This window comes from Pithys albifrons, chromosome 4, assembly GCF_047495875.1.
Source record: "Pithys albifrons albifrons isolate INPA30051 chromosome 4, PitAlb_v1, whole genome shotgun sequence".
In the NCBI taxonomy this organism is placed as follows: domain Eukaryota; kingdom Metazoa; phylum Chordata; class Aves; order Passeriformes; family Thamnophilidae; genus Pithys; species Pithys albifrons.
Window position 1 is genome coordinate 36,019,706 of NC_092461.1, and position 16,046 is coordinate 36,035,751.

Consider the following 16,046-nt stretch of genomic DNA (forward strand, 5'->3'; position numbering starts at 1 on the left):
CAAGTAGTTTGTAGTCTACCAAAAAGGAGAATGTTGTAAAGAACCATCTTCTCTCTTTGATAACAGCGAAACAGATCTAGTGATATTCTTACCCAGCTCCTCAACTCAACCTCTGTGATAGGTGTGAAATGTCATACTGTACCTGAACCTAATGGCAAAAGGACATCAGAATCCACAGACTGAATGCCATCTAGTATGAAACTAGTCCCTTAAATCTGGCACCAGTCTGAGACAGATGAGTTCTTCATAAGAGACTTTAACCTATCCAGGGCTCACATTAGAAATCAACGCCAGCACTGCAATTCCAAATAAAGCAGCTAATAAGACATGTAAAACCATGAAGTGTTTTACACATTATTAATTTTCTTAATGCTCTCATTAATTTCAGGTAAGCTACAGGCCCAACCACAAACAAACTTTTCCTTTCTTAAGAAAGAAAAAAAATCTGTTTTTTAAGGCAAGTCTATCAGGAGGACAAAGTTTTGAGGCACACAGATATTTGAGGCTCAATTTATCCCATTAAAGGTAGAAACCAAACCTTTGTGTCTTCTCAGTGAATGTAGGAGCTACTCAGTTCTTACACTACCAAGAGGATGCCTGACCAGCTTTCCTCCAGAAGAGGCAAGAATCCACTATACCAGGTTGCTCAGAGCCACATCCATCCTGGCCTTGAATACTTCCAGGGTCAGGGCATCCACATCTGCTCTTGGCAACCTGTGCCAGAGCACACCTCACAGTAAAGGATTTCTTCCTAATATCAAACCTAAATCTCTCCTCTTCTGATTTAAAAGTGTTGTCCCTTGTCCTATCCCTATCTGTCCATGTAAAAAGTCACTGTCTCTTTTTTTTATAAGCTGCTTTTGTAAGTACTGGAAGGCCATAATTAGACCTCCCTGGAGCCTTTTCTAGGCTGAACAACCCCAACTCTTTCAGCTTATCACTGGACAGACATAGCTGGAGAGAGGAGAAGAAGGAGACTAAGTTGGTTTTGACTGGAACCTGGAGGTGCCCATGGAGTAAGACATAGCTACAAATAAGATAGTAAAAGGTGCCAATGTAAGCAGCTTCCTTTTAATAGCTATTCCTTAAGAGGAGTTCCTTTTCTAAAGCAGACCACACACCAACAGAGTTATTGCACATGGATGCATCTTGTTCACTTCTCATAGTCACTGCAAAGCATAAATGACAGGTAGAACATCATCACTAAAATATGAATGCCTTAAAAGAATTTTTATGCTAATGAAAGTCAGATGATTTGCACAGTCAAATTAATTTGAGCTAGTCAACAAATAAAACCCTCTAGCAGCCAAATGTTGGCTTCAAAAATGTCATGGAGCAAGTCACCAGCTCACTGTACAGTGTTGTAGAAGGTTGCAGGTTTGGTTTATAAGGAGTTACTGTATTTATGAGATGCTCAGTAGTAGATCAATGGTGTAGATCTTTGGCACTTGTGAAATGATATGCAAAAAATCTGACTCTTCTCAGCTTCTCTTAGCAATGAGCTGTGTTCACAGCTGCTGGATGCAAACCCTAAGCCCCTCTCTGCTGACAGCAGAGGCAATCATTGCACTGAGCACACAGGAGACTCGGTAACTCCAGATAAAATGCCTAACTTTGAGACAGCTAAAGGTAGAAAAGGTAAACTCCAGATGGGAGGACTAGGGCATGACTTTGCTATTTGGACTCAGCTTTTAGCCTGTCTGTGACTTCAGAACAGGGAGGGTAATGCTTCTTTTGCTTCAAGAAAAAAACCCTGAAGGTTGTGAGCTGCCCAGACCATGGAGAAACATGCAGCTGCCATCAAGAGAGACAGCAGGTAGGGAATAATGGCAAAGGATATCCTCAAAGAGTTCTCCTATGAAGATACCAGTATGGATAGGGAGAGGCAGGAAAACAAGAGCTGATAAAAGGGCTGTACTCCCAAGGCTTTGCTGGTGCTCTGCCTGGGAAGAAATAATTTCTATTCACTCACCCACAGACCAATCAGTATTCAGCAGCTTGTAGCATATGAATTTTTCTGAATATGACTTTCATATGAGTCTGGAGGAATTCAGATATGGTGGAACACCACAGCTGAGCACCTTGAAACCATTTACTTAAGCAAAAAGAAAAGGTTTCTCTATTTTGTTCACATAAGAGGAACAATGATCTGGCACTCAGCATATTCCTCAGGCTGGCTGGCACTCAGCATATTCCTCAGGCTGGATACACTTGTAGCTCTAGTAACAGAGAGGTTTCACTCAGGATGGCACAGCCAGTTGCAGCCAGGTCTTCATCAGTGAGTTGTGATGCCACCAATGTCATCTGTGAAACAGTACAGAGCCCCAGAATGAAAACAGACACAGATGAAGATTTTGTTGTGGTATGAAGGGCTGAAATACTCTGGCATGTAATTTATCCCTGGGTGAAGCCCACTAAACACTTTCTCATCTCATGCACTAAAACTTATGTATGAAGAATTTTGGTTCATTGGTTTTCTGCTAGTGCTCTTGCCATGGAATTTAATGATTAGATTTCAGTTATTGTGAATTGAAGTTAGAAGGTGTAATTACCTTCTCCTCCACAAACGCAGCACCAGAAAGTGGGAGTTGTACTGGAGAGAAGTGTTTTCACCAAAGACAAGAGGAAATCCTGTTCTTCTTGACTAAAGTGTAAAGCCACAGCAGGGTGTGAAATGTGGGGGCATGTGAAAAAAAAAAAAAAAGGATACTCTGGACAGAGGCAAGAGGGGAAATTTCCTTTAAGGAGAGAAACTAGTAATGCTGAAGCAACACAGCTTCACGAGCTGAAGAGTTAAACTCTCTGTTTACAGAGCCATTCAGTAGAAAATACAGCTGTATCAACAGGAAACTGGAATCCAGAAGCAGAGTTTTAAACTTGTCCTCTTCTTTCTCAGATCTACCAAGGAGATTAACAGTGGAGATTTAACACACTCAAAAAAAAAAAAAAAAAAAAAAAGGAAGACCTCAATTATGCAAACTCTGCAGCAACAAAATACAGAGAGGGGAGAGAGCAAGTTCCAGTGTGCTGGCACAGCACTTATCATCAATGCCATTCACTTTCCAGGCCACAAGGAAGACATAAAGCCTATTTAAGGTTCAAAGAAGTCTCACGTGATGGGAATTCATTGGCATGAGAATGACTGGCAGGCCTTTAGGTCAAGCTGACCAGAAGCAACCAAATTGCTATGGACCAGACCTCCATGACTGTCCATCTCTCCACATACACCCACATTTTGCCTGGTCTCCAAGCCACTTTTCTCCTATCTCCAATACTTTCCTTGGTTGAATAGCCTTAAGAAGTTATAACTTCAATTTCCTATTTCTACATCCTTTCAGCCCAGCTCCCAGCTTCAGAAGAGTGTCCAAATCTCATTGGTTTCAATTTGGATTAAGACACAAAGTAGAGAAAAATAAAGAGATATTAGAACACTAATGTGGTTTTGTCTCTGACCCTACATAGAGCCCCCATTAACTTTCCAAGAAAACAGTTGAACTCAGCATTTTAATTGTAATATGAAAGGACTTCTCTTCCTCCCCAGCCGCTGTTTCTGTTAGAGTTCACCAGAGCACTATAAAAATGGCAGGAAATGCATTTGCCTTTATTAGAAAGTGAGCAAAAAACTGTGAATTTTGTTGCTCACATGTCACTTGGGGTATCCCTCCTACTCAGTTTCTTTTATTAGGAAAAATAAACTACAGACACACATGGAAGCAAGCCTTTTACAAAGAAACTGATACAAACTGAGAAAGAACATTTTATTTTTTCCAAATATACTCATCTTGTAAGTGAACAACTTTCAAGTCTGCTACAAACTGCATTGTGGTTGGGGAGAATTAAAGCTGACCCTTGGTGACCGTGGTCTCCCATTCCATGTTCACAGAGCCCAAAACCATTAACTCCTCAAATCAGGAGGGAAAACAGATACTGCCTGCTTTTTAGTCACTTTTCAGTGGCTTTTCAGAGAGGATGTCTGGGGTTTACATTCACTCTGGTACATTTTTGCCTTATTTTAAGTCTTTAAGAGGGATTTAGGTCTATATCCTGTTTGTTTGGGGTATTTTGTTCAGGGGATTACGCAATTCAGGGTAAATGTTGATCCATCATTTCATCCCATAGCATCAAATAATCCACATAGATTGAGGGGAAAAATACTGAAAATTATAGAGAATGTGCATCACTTAAACTTTAATAGCATTAAAAGAAAATAAGATTATCACAAGATATTAAGAGATTAAAAAAATACAAAAAAACTGAGGGTTTCCACAGGCAGAGGCTGAAAATGCAGGGCAACTGATAGGAGGCAGCAGGTACATTCATAATACAAAGATCATTTAGAATAACTACTATTCAAGTACGTCAGATAGATTTATTCAACATTCATGAGAAGGGAATAAAAGAATGGGTTTGTTCCAAAACAGTGCTTCTTCAGCACTGAACCGAAGTTCCCACCAACAGATGTTTTGAGATCTTCTCTGCAGCTCAAATTTAAGAGAAATTTCTTTTTAATAGTTTGGCGACTTGATAGAATTCTTTAAAGAAAACTTTGAATTCAGATTCAATACTTTCACCTTGATGTTCACTCACATTTGTAAAGCTCCCTTAATTTTTCATGGGCAATTTCTCTACATCTGGTCTGTGTTGGTCTGGATTTCCATGAAGCTCACATTTAAAATTCTACAGATCTGGCGCAGGAAAGTTCCTTCTTTTGGCTGCTAGCTCATGGCTAGGAAAAGAATTCTTTCCCTTTCTGAAAATCAGCAATACTTGGCTGAGAATATTTGGCTTGGAAGAGTTGGATAAAGCTGGTTAATCCTTCATGTAAGTTCACAGGGCCATTACATTGTGCACAGCTCTGTAGAAGGCATTTGCCCATCTCCTACCCTGGAGCCTCATGTCAAGGTGAGGTCACCTGAGGCTGTGGCTGCCCTGGCACCAGGGTCATTGTTCTGGGTTTAACTGCCTTGGCATTCCCACACTGTAGCCCTAGGAACCAGCATGACCTTGATGCTGACAGGACACCACCACAGGGTTCTCTCAGTCACATTTTGTCTGCCCATAGAGTAGCTGAGCAGAGCATCAAGGATGAGGAGCCAGAAGGGTGACAGGGAATGACAGCCAAAGGGAGTTTGGAGAGGAGATCACCCATGTAAGTCTCCCATGTGAGGCTTGGCAGATGGGCTGATCCAAACATCTTTTCTCAGGGTTATTTCTTTTCTTTTAGTGAGACTGCTACAGAGGAGCACTGAACATGGTTACAGACAGCATCATGTCCCACCTGCTGTAAAAGAGGAGGAAGGGGTGGTGATGAGTCCCTGAATAGAGGGAACAGGCTGTTCCCAAAGACCTGGCCCAGAAACAGCAAAAGAACAAATTTGTGCAGTGAGAATGAGGGGACTTAGAAGGGGAGCCAGTACTTGAGCCGGCCTGGGTTTTGCACTACAAACGTCATTCCAGGCAAGCTTGAATCTCAGATCCTGTTCCAATATACAACAGAAAGCCCCCAAAAGCAGCTGTTCCTTCCCTACCACTCCCAACAGAAGCTGACATATCACAAGTGGGGAAGAAAGAAAAAAAGAGAAGGGCCTGTAGATTAGCCCTTGGCTTTTACAACACTTTGGGGATAAAATCATTGTTTTTCAATTAAATACAGTGAAAACTACAAGTAAAGAAAAGAGCTCCTGGCACAAATTCATTAAAATAAAAAAGGAAAGGAGTGAAGTTATTAGTATAGAAAAATGATGTGTTGGACTGGAGAATTAATCCCCCTGCTCCTAAAGTCACTGGAAAGAGAACTGAAATTCAGCTCTTTGGTGTAAAAGGGTGCCAGAGAATGAACCTAAAAACACTGCTGCAAGCAGTTAATCTGAAGACTGGTATACTTAGCTCTCTGAATAAGAATGCACACGTCACTTGCACAAGCAGGCAGAGCATGTCACGTTCTGTGTCTAGGAGGGATTACTCATGGTGAAAAGAAGAACCCCTCATGAGGATGAAGTTGTTAAATAATTCTGGTCACAAGAGATGAAAAGAGTGTCCCAAAGGGAGACAGGATGTCTATGGCAGGGCCAGAAATAGCAGTAAGATTTCTTGTTCCTACACTCTAACCATGCCATGATCCCTCCTACACACAGCCAATAAACTACGTCACTGAGTTCTTATTGGATGCAGAAAAGCAATCGTTCCACTGAGCTGAGGTTCAGATGCTGTCAGCTCAGCAAAGTCAGTTGCTTAGCTTTTGAATTTCAACCATCACTTGTACCTGACATCTGCAAAAGAGCAGGACTCATTCACCTCTCCAATATCTTCAAATCCAACGCATCAGTGGTGATCAGCATTTTATAGCTTGATGGATCCTTGCACAGTGAGGAAATGGGTCCTTCACACATGGTTCATGCTTGCTTGCAGGCAACTGTGTGCGATACCTGCTGGTGATCAGGTCTAAACCAAGCAGGTGAGAAAATTCCCGTTTGTGATCCAGAGACCTGCTGACACTAAGAATGGCATAACATAAATAAACAAAACCAAACAAAAAAACCCCAGCCTTGTTCAGACCAGGGTATTGCTGCCACTTCCCGGTCCCAAACAACACAAAGAGTGCTGTCAACGGAGAATGGCAACATCTCAGCCCTTAAACAGTTCATGCTGCTGCTTTCATAAATAGAGGACACCAGCTGGGCGTTTCGTCTCCCGGAGGATAAAGATGAATGGCTAATTATATGGTTCCTGACATTTTGGTCTCCCAAATCCCCGACACGCGAGGGCAGTGTTGGTGCAGAAATGGCTGTGGTGCTCGGTAGCAGCCCTGCACAGCACCCTGCTTCTTCTGAGCATCCCCTTGAGCCAAGGTGGCTCCACAGACACCGTTTGTGTAAGAAAAACCACATTTGAGAAGCGTATGGAGAGGGGGAGGGACGTTTTAAGCCAAAGTATTTATATCTGACCAGCTCCCACTGAAGAGACAGTTTTTCTGTTTCCCCTGTATGTTACAAAGTAAGCCAAGATCAACCCTTTTATAGTCATATTGTCACATGGAAATGAAACAAATTCAATTATTTAATCATTTCTCTCTATAAAATGTTACAATTATCGAGGATGCAGAGGTCTTAAAGGATTCTCAACTTTGCTACCATAATATCCACTCACTTATCTAATCAAATACTTCAACCTCCTCTGGAAATCATTTTAAACTAGCTGGGACAGGGAGAAAGTCAAAAACAAGGCACAAACATCTCCTCAAGTGCAAGCAGACTCCATGGTAAGGAGACAAAACAAAAAAATACAAGTGTATTATATATATATATGTAAATCACACAGAATTAAGGCTATCATCTAAAAACAGTAAAAGCATCATATTTTAGCCTTAAACTAGGTATGTAATATATTGTTCCACCACACACTCAGGAGCTCACCTGCACTTGGGCAGTTTCGGTGGGCAAGCAATTCACCAGTCTGCATAAGCATGATCACACCACCTCTTTGGGGAACCCCAGAGCATTGAGGAAAATTAGTACAGGTTTTGATGCAAAATCTGGAAAAATAAATCATGCGATCTCCAGAACTCCATTACATATGACCTCTTTACCAGGCTCATGGAGTGCTGTGCCTCATAGATTTGTTCCAATAAATGTAATTTTAAAAATGTACACTTGTGACTCTGGAAAACAATGAAAAATAATAGTGAATGGTCTCCATAAATGAACTGCGGTGTTAAGTAGCAGGGATGTCATTGTATATTTAACTACTAGGGTCAAATGTGGAAGAAAAACTCACAGAGAGGAGCCAACTGAATTTTCCTTTATTCACTTACATTAACGTATGTCAGCCCACACACAGATGCTGTGGGTATGATCCAGTCTTGTAAGACCAAGATCCCACAGGAATAACTGCTCTCAATACTTATAAATAAATCACCTGCTGAATGGCCAAAATAATTAATGGAACCTGGATATTTTCCTAATTATTGTTTTCCACCCTTTTTTTTTCCCTCATAAAAATGTAGTCGAAGAGTTTTATACTGTAATCCACTTGCAGATTCTTAGCACTGGCTGCAGTTTTTGTGGTTTGGTCCTTCCCTGCTAAACAGCTAAAATGACCCAGCTGCTACTCTAAACCCAGGCAACTGGTAGCCTGGGGGCAGCCAAGTACATGTGCCAGCCATTTGGAGGAGAACTTAATTCTCCCCATGTGGATTTTGATGTCTTTGCCTGTTTATCAGCCCAGACAGAGTGCAGATACAAGTTGGTGATCATAAATGTGAGCCTGCTTGGTCATCACATACATCCAAGAATATACTGATGGACTCCACAAACCAGAAAGGGGGATTTGCCAGTCCAAAAAATGCAGATAGTGACCTCATTAACCCACAACTATGAGAATCCCAAGGACATCATTTATCAGGCATAGCAGTGATAATGACACAGGTGTTCAGAGCACAATCACGAGATGATATAGGATAGTTGTGGCACTTTCTGCAGAATTAAGCAGTCTTTCTGCGGAGCTCTGGTATATTATTATCTGTCCAGTGCAAGAAAGCTGGTTCCTCCATGGATACAACAAGTTCACCACAGTCGTTGCCTTGGGTGATTAGTGTTGTCCCCAAAATTCACCTCCAGCAAAAAAGCTTTCATAAAAAATATCAAACAGGAAAGCAGGATGGTAGTCTGGAAAACTGGTAGAGCATGAAGGGAACCAGAATTGTTAAGACACTCAAAAATTAAAGTGTGAGTTGCATTCACAAATTTGAGAAGGGGGAAAGTGCAACTGTTCACATGCAGGTAAAACAAAGCTACCTTCTAATAAAAATTGAAAAATAAAAAAATAATAATAACCTTTGAGTCCTTCAGAATAATTTTGGTCCTAGTTGTGAAGTCTGTGCAGGCCGCACTGTTCCTGGGGGCATGTAGCAAATTTTGTGTCATGTATTGTTTTTACAAAGCTGTTTACTACTACTGACTTTACTGTGTTCTTTTCCTTATATACAGATATTACAAGGAAGTAAGGGATAATGGTTTTAAATTGAAGGAGAGTCAATTTAGATTAGACAGAGGGAAGAAGATTTTTACAAGGTCTGTGTAACACTGGATCAGGTTTCCCAGAGAGGTGGTGGATGCCTAATCCCTGGAAACAGTAATGGTCAGGTTGGGCTGGGCTCTGAGCATTCTGGTTACATTGAAGATGTCCCTGCTCATTGCATGAGGGCTGGACTGTGTGACCTTTAAAAGTTCCTTGCAATGTAAACCATTCTATAATTCTATGACTACATATGATATTTCCTTGTTTTATATCTAATGTAATTATTAACTTGGTCAAGCTACACTGTTGTATTCTAGAGACGTAATAATAAAACCAATCCATAATATCCACCTGGAAGCCTTTCACTGGAGTTTATTTCAATATGTTTGGGAGGGAAAGAGCAGGTTTACCTTAAGCTGAGTAGAAGTTTGTTTCAGCTTCTAAGTAAAAGTTATAAAAGCAGACAAAGCTTTACATATATTGTGATTTCTGTTCATCTGAGTGTCAAGGAAATGCTGGACCAAATGAGCTTGCTGTGCCCTCCCATTACCAAGCATAAGATGCTTTTTCTAGGAACTCCTATGAATTTGCAAGGCAAGCTCTTAGGACAAGGTTTTTTGCAGGGCTGGAATTGCTCCATGACAAGAAAAATCTATTCAGCAACACCACAATCCAGGTGACTCATAAGTCTTCATGGATGAGCCCACAATTATTTCTGCAAATACCTCTCAGGTTTCCCATTGTACTCATTACACACCATCCTGGAGTTCATGAAAATTGGCCTTCCAACTTGCTCATCTCTGATTTGCTTTATAGGTTAAGTGGAATGACAGACCAAGACTAATAAAACAGAACAACGTGGGAGCTACTGAGAAAGAGAAGAGGAACAGAGATGACCATGCAGTCACGGAATGCATTACCAACCCAAGTATCAAAAATTCATTATTGAAGTTGTGCTGCAAAGCTCAACTTAAGTGTTATCTTTTCTATCTTTTATTCCACAGCTGTTTCAGGCTAAAGGCTCTCCTTTCCTTCCCCATCCACAAGAAGAATTACTTGTAGACAAGAGCCAACAGTTGGCACCCACAAAGATAAAAATGCCTTTTTTTCCCTTCTACTTTCCCACACCTAGCCTAGATACAAGGATTATAAGTCAAAGCTCAGCAGCAGTCTATGAGAAGATACAAGGGACCAAAAGGACTCCAGAAGCTTCACCCAGGATGCTAGAACAAACATAATGTTTCAGTATGGACACAATAAACATCAGAGACACCAGCAGAGGTGCATCCTAAAGCTGAGGGATCACCAGGATGCAGGAGAACCAGAGATCCTCACCCACAGCCAGGAAACTCAGAGCAGCACTGGAGAATATCTGCACAGAGCTGCTAAAGCAGTAGAGTCAGAATCCCTTGGACCTCCAACATATCTGTAGAAATCACGCCCTGTGATCTCCCGCCAGCCCAAAGCAATAGGAAGCTAAACACAACTCACCTTAGGATGCAGCAAACCCTGGGTGGAACAACACATGGAGAGGGAATGATGGGGAAATTGGGTGCTGTAGGCACAGTTCAAGAAACTGGGTCCAAATTCTTGTTGGACATCAGAACATAGAAAAAACCCCAAATGGATAGACTTCCTTTTGGCCTATCACTGCCAAGCTGACAGCTGCCAATCAATGTTTCTACTCAATAGAAAGAGAAAATTGTGCTTTTAATGTAAGGGCCATAAGAACAAGGGTGCTTGAGCTATAAGAAAGCAAAGGGGGAAGCAGGAGGAACAAGCTAATGCAGGGTGCCTACCTGCACCTCCTGCTGATGTATCTGAAAGACTGAGGAAACCTCATCCTGCTTTCTGGCCTATAACATGAGACACTGTCACATTTGACACTCAAATATATCTCCAGCTGAAGCTGTGGGTGTCTTGCTTTTGCCAGGCCACATCTGCCAAGGTTCACATACATATTATTTCTTGGATTTATAAACAGCTTAATTTTCACCAGGGCTGTCCAGACAGGAATGCTCAAGACCCCTCTGGGAGACTGAGACCATCCAAAAAGAGCAGTTCTCAGTAAGCTGAGCACTGGCAAAATGCTAAAGCAACTCTTAACAGCCCAACATGGGAGCCCAGAGCTTCTGAAAAAGAAGTCAAATGTTCCGTGTGGGTGTGGACGACTTCTGAAATTTTTGACCATTACCTTTTCATGTCAACCCGGGAAAGGTAGAAGAAACTAAACATGCCTCAAGTGTTTCAAAGGACAGACATCCAGTATCATCATATAAATCTCACATTTTGCTAAAATCCACAACTATCACTTGTAACTAATGGCCTTTCCTGGAGAAGCTTCACCTACAGGCAGGACTTCAGTGTGGAATGGGGACAGGACCTGTCATGGGGGACACAAGCAGGCAGTGTCCCTGTCCCCAGCTCTGTTTTGGTTGATGTTGGCAGCAAGATTGTTGCACACTGACAGCTGATGGCTACCAAAGCAGATTCAGATGTCAGCCGGAGAAGTAATGAAGAAAATGCATAAGTTCCTGCTTCTCTCAGCAAAAACTTTGCATGTGCTTGTCTGTGTGCTTACAAGGCATCTTCACAAGAAATAGACTTGGGTTTCTGTCTCTGATCCATGTGGAGCACATCCAGTGCTACCTTCAGGATGTTGCCTCAGCAATGATTTCCTTCTGCAAGAGGATGTGTGAGGGGGGACTGCCAAATAAAAGATAACCTCTGGAAAAGCCACACCTACAATGCAGCCATACCCACGGGAACTATGTCTGCCAGCTTCAAGTCTCAGGATGCTAATTTCCATAGCTGGATCTTCAGCTGCTATAACCAGACCAATTTAAATGGACATTTCAATTTATGGAAGTGTAGGATAAGAGCCCTTCTATAGAGAGAAGTGTATCCAGCCGATCTCTGGTAACCAGATGCTGTCAAACAATAGGGAATGGTGGGAAGGTTAGAGGGACAAGACATAGCAACTTTGAACCTGTACTGCCTCACATAATCTGTGCATCATTAACCATGTTGCAAATCTGTGGCAAATATGAGTGATAAGAAGCACTCAACTGCTAAACCTTAGCTCACCTCCCCAGGAGAACCACGAGATTTTTCCAGGCAAGAAGGTGTCACTTTTTTTTTCTTTATGTTTTTCTATTTTTTTTTTCATGTTTGGATTCTTTTTTGGTTTGTGTTTGGTCAGAATGTGGTTTTGCCTGAAAGAGCCCAAAGAAATGCAATCATTTTTTCCTGCTACCAAATCCAAATATTTTACAAATAAAATTCTTGGCTTTCCATCTGTACAGATAAATCACACAAAAATAAGAAAAAAACACACACTATGGTTTTTAAACCACTTTCCACATAAACTGAGCTTAGGTCATTATCAGTAACTATCTAGAGAACTAGATGCCCACAAAAGAGAAGATACCTATATAAAACTGTCTTCTAATGTCTCTCTCCTCCCTCCCATCCATCAAAGCCAAAAGCTTTGTGTTTGTGTACCACGACTGCCATTGCATCAAATAAGTCAATACCTGTCTACTAGCTAATGTGATGAAGAGCAATATCATTCTTCACTATCTGAGGAAAAAATTGCAGGTTTGCATTCATCCTATTATTTTTTTATTTTAAATTTTTAGATCCACATCTATTTTTCCACTTCAAATGTTTTAGAAACCTCCCATGTTGTTCTTCCTATCTAATCACCTTTACTAACTTTCTACAAAGTGTAGAATTGTTTTTCTAATCATCACCCTGGTTTGGGACATTTTGTCCCATCTGAACAAGTGGTCTCACATCTTCTGAGTCACCAGGACTAAAGGCTGAAGATCCTGGCTCTGATTCCTCAATGGGCAACACTGAAAGGAGCCAACATATCCAGCCTTAAAGTCCTTGCTACATAAATGACTCAGGCTCTGAGGAATCTCAGCTTAGTTGGCAGGGCCTGGGCTCCCATGGTCTCTGCCCTTGTATCTATGAAAAAAAGAAGAGTATTTTAAGAAATGTTTGAAAACTTACACCTGAAGTTCCAGCTATGCTCAGTTATTTTTTAGTTCACAAGCCCATCACCTGTGTAGTTTTGCCCTAAAAAACCTTAGAGCTGCCTTCTGAAATGCCTTTTGAGACTTGCATGACCTTCCCATATTAACAACTCTGCTTTTCTCCCTGGAACAAGAATATATATATTCCAAATAGTCAGCTTCACTCTTTCCCAGTGGAGTGGCTTTCTCTGTCCATAGTTCTTCATATACATGAAGAGTGACCAGTCCCCAGGGAGCCACAGGGCTTTGCACAATATGCACATTGACATGGTTCTACCACTTCACAGATGTTTCGGCAGTGTTGGAAAGATCTTTATTAGAGTTGTAAATATGCCACCAAAGATGAACACTAAGGACAACAAGGTGGGGCAGTGTTAGAGCTTTACCAGCACCCATCTGTTACGATTTTCATGACTTTGCTAATATATCTCATGAGCAGAGCGGCCACGCCAGCTAAATATTCACAATATCCCACATTAATTGCAATATTCCTTGTTCCTTTAGATGTCTCCCTGAATTAGACCAAACTAAGCCTGCTCTTCTCCCAAAAGTCCTTTAAGTATTACGTAGACCAATACTGCCTCCCAGTTGTTCTGTCCCCAGCCGCTCTCACCAATCCATGCCGTACACTCTCTTCATCCCTGTTTCCCCACTCCTTTATGTGTGCTGGACAGAAATCTGCCTTTCATCAGACTCCCAGCCCCCCATTACATCCCAGTTCAAGTGTGGAGAAGACACAGAGAAAGCCAGTTCACTACTGAGGAAAAATTCTCCCTACTCACAGGTTTCTGAGGTCCAACCGCTTGGATGTGTTCAGGAGGTGGCAGTGCCACTGAATGCTCCAGGGAGGCACGGTTTCACCTGCTCAGTTCAATGGAGAATTTGAACTAGAACTGTTGAAACCCAAAACTCTTTTAAGGCTACTGTTGATAGTGTTTTGAACTCTTTTCATATACTCTGACCTGCTAGGGATACCAGGACTGCACTCCCTTCCTCACCACCTCAGCAGGCACATGTACCTGCATGCGCTCACACACTCACATGTATTTTCATGCTACAACAGCTCTTTCTACAAACATCTGGGATACCAAGGGAACCCTGGACAAGCACTGTACAATTTATAAAACTCACACAGATCTCCTAGTAACAGTGCTTAGGGTGGACTCCCTCGGTGTGATTTTTTGCTTGTGGGACAAAAATTGGCTGTGGTAAGAACCAGCTACTCTCAGAAAGCCCAAGAGCTGCAGTTTGTTTGTTGTAAGTTATGTGTTGGATTTTTTTTTCTAGAAGAGGCCCCTTTATCAGTCCATCTCAGCATCCACACAGGACTTAGTGGTCTGACATCTGCTCTCACACAGGTTTGCCTGGTGTGCCACACCACGAGTGCTACTTTCCTGTCTTAAAGCGTCACTTTATCTCGCAACACAACAAACCAACCCCTGCTGTCTGCAGCCCTGCCCAGCAAAAACCCCTGTGCAGAGCAATTGATGTCACCCCACTCCGAGCAGAGGGATGCTCAGACACAGCTTACACTTGTCTGGTTCAGGCAATTCCCGGCCTCAATCTGGGTAGCCCAAACAGGTCCCTAGCATCCCTCTCACTCTCGGGACCCCCACGGATCTCTGAGCCCCGAGTTCGACGCTGCCTCTGGCATGCGGGACAGGGGACCACTTCCCCGCCGGGGTCAGACGTTGCCTGCTCCCGTCGATCCCTCACCCCCTTCCCGCCGCAGCTTACAATCCAGGAGACAGAGATTTCCTCTCTCCCGGGAATTCCACCCAAACTGCCAGCACGCACCGGGAAAAGAAAAGCAAGATCCCAGGACCTTTGGGAGAAGAACGGCTTCCCCGGACAGGTTTTACCAAAGAGCAGGGGTAGGAAAGCGGCAGCTGCGGCAGCGGGCAGCTCTAATAGATCGGGAGGAAGAACAAGCCCTCTTCCCTCGCCGGCAGCTCCTCACCTGCGGGAGAGGCCGGCGACACCTCCCAGCCCCGCTCCTGGTCCCGGACCTCGTCCCGGTACTGGCCCCCCGGACATCGCCGCCCTTTCCCCTCTAGCCCGATCCTCTCAGAGGCTCAGCCTGGCTGCTTCTGGCAGTAACGGGGGATGTCTTCCTCCTTCTTTTACTCCACGATACAACCAGTAGCAATAAAAAGAAAAGGAAATAAAAAACCCTACACTTTCCTATGCAAATCTACCTGCATGCTGAACAGATCCACCCGGATGCTGAGCAGATCCCAACTCTGAGACACTTCTGCACACTTCTTTTTTCTTTCCCTTTCCCCTTTCTCTCTTTTCTCCTTTCCTTTCTCCTTTTTTTTTTCCTTTCCCCTTTCTTTTTCCCTTTCCTTTCTTTTCCCCCACCGCTCACCTTTCCTTTCCTGCTCCCACATCTCTCATTTCCCCAAATCTTGCCAGTGCCCACCTTCCCACATGCAGCACACTCATCTCTCCCTGCCCACCCTACATTAAACCCAGGTGTGTTTGCAGAAGACAGTTCTTTCCTGCTGTTTCCAAACTCACCTGCAAAATGCTGCTTGCTGCTAGAATCCAGGGCAAAAGCCACCTCATCCCTGGAAGCCGGGATTAAATACATTTGATTGAACCCAGATTTAGAGCCGTTTTGAACAAAAACACCTCTTTGGGGAATGCAGAGCAATCCTGAACTGGCAACCTAGCCTAGGCACTCTGCCTTTTTCTCTTGGCTCTTTGGGGATTTTATTAAAGACAGATCTGACGTCACAGTGAAGGACAAGCCCTGCATTTTTCCTCTGGAGAAACTTTTCCTGCCTTCACTTCTTCATTTTTGTGTGTGGTGTTGTCCCACCTCCTGCATTTCAGTGCATCGCCGTGAGCCAAAGGGCTCTTAAAGGGAAAGCTGCAGCACTGGGATCCAACACACTGCGATTTTAGCACAGCTCTGAAATGCTCAGAGCTCACCCCTCATGTTGCTCATGGCATTTTGGGGTCTTCCAACTTAGCTAGAAA

At 42.9% G+C, this 16,046-nt stretch overlaps 1 protein-coding gene across 1 annotated transcript in view; it reads right to left on the reverse strand.

Annotated features, from left to right (window-relative positions):
• Positions 1–15,732, reverse strand: part of CCN4 (cellular communication network factor 4) — a 35,052-nt gene extending 19,320 nt beyond the window's left edge. Inside the window, exon 1 of the mRNA XM_071553033.1 lies at positions 15,582–15,732. Within this exon, the coding sequence (XP_071409134.1) occupies positions 15,582–15,629 (48 nt within the window). The 5' untranslated portion in view covers positions 15,630–15,732. The remainder of the gene's footprint in view (positions 1–15,581) is intronic.
• Between the last annotated feature and the right edge of the window lie 314 nt (positions 15,733–16,046).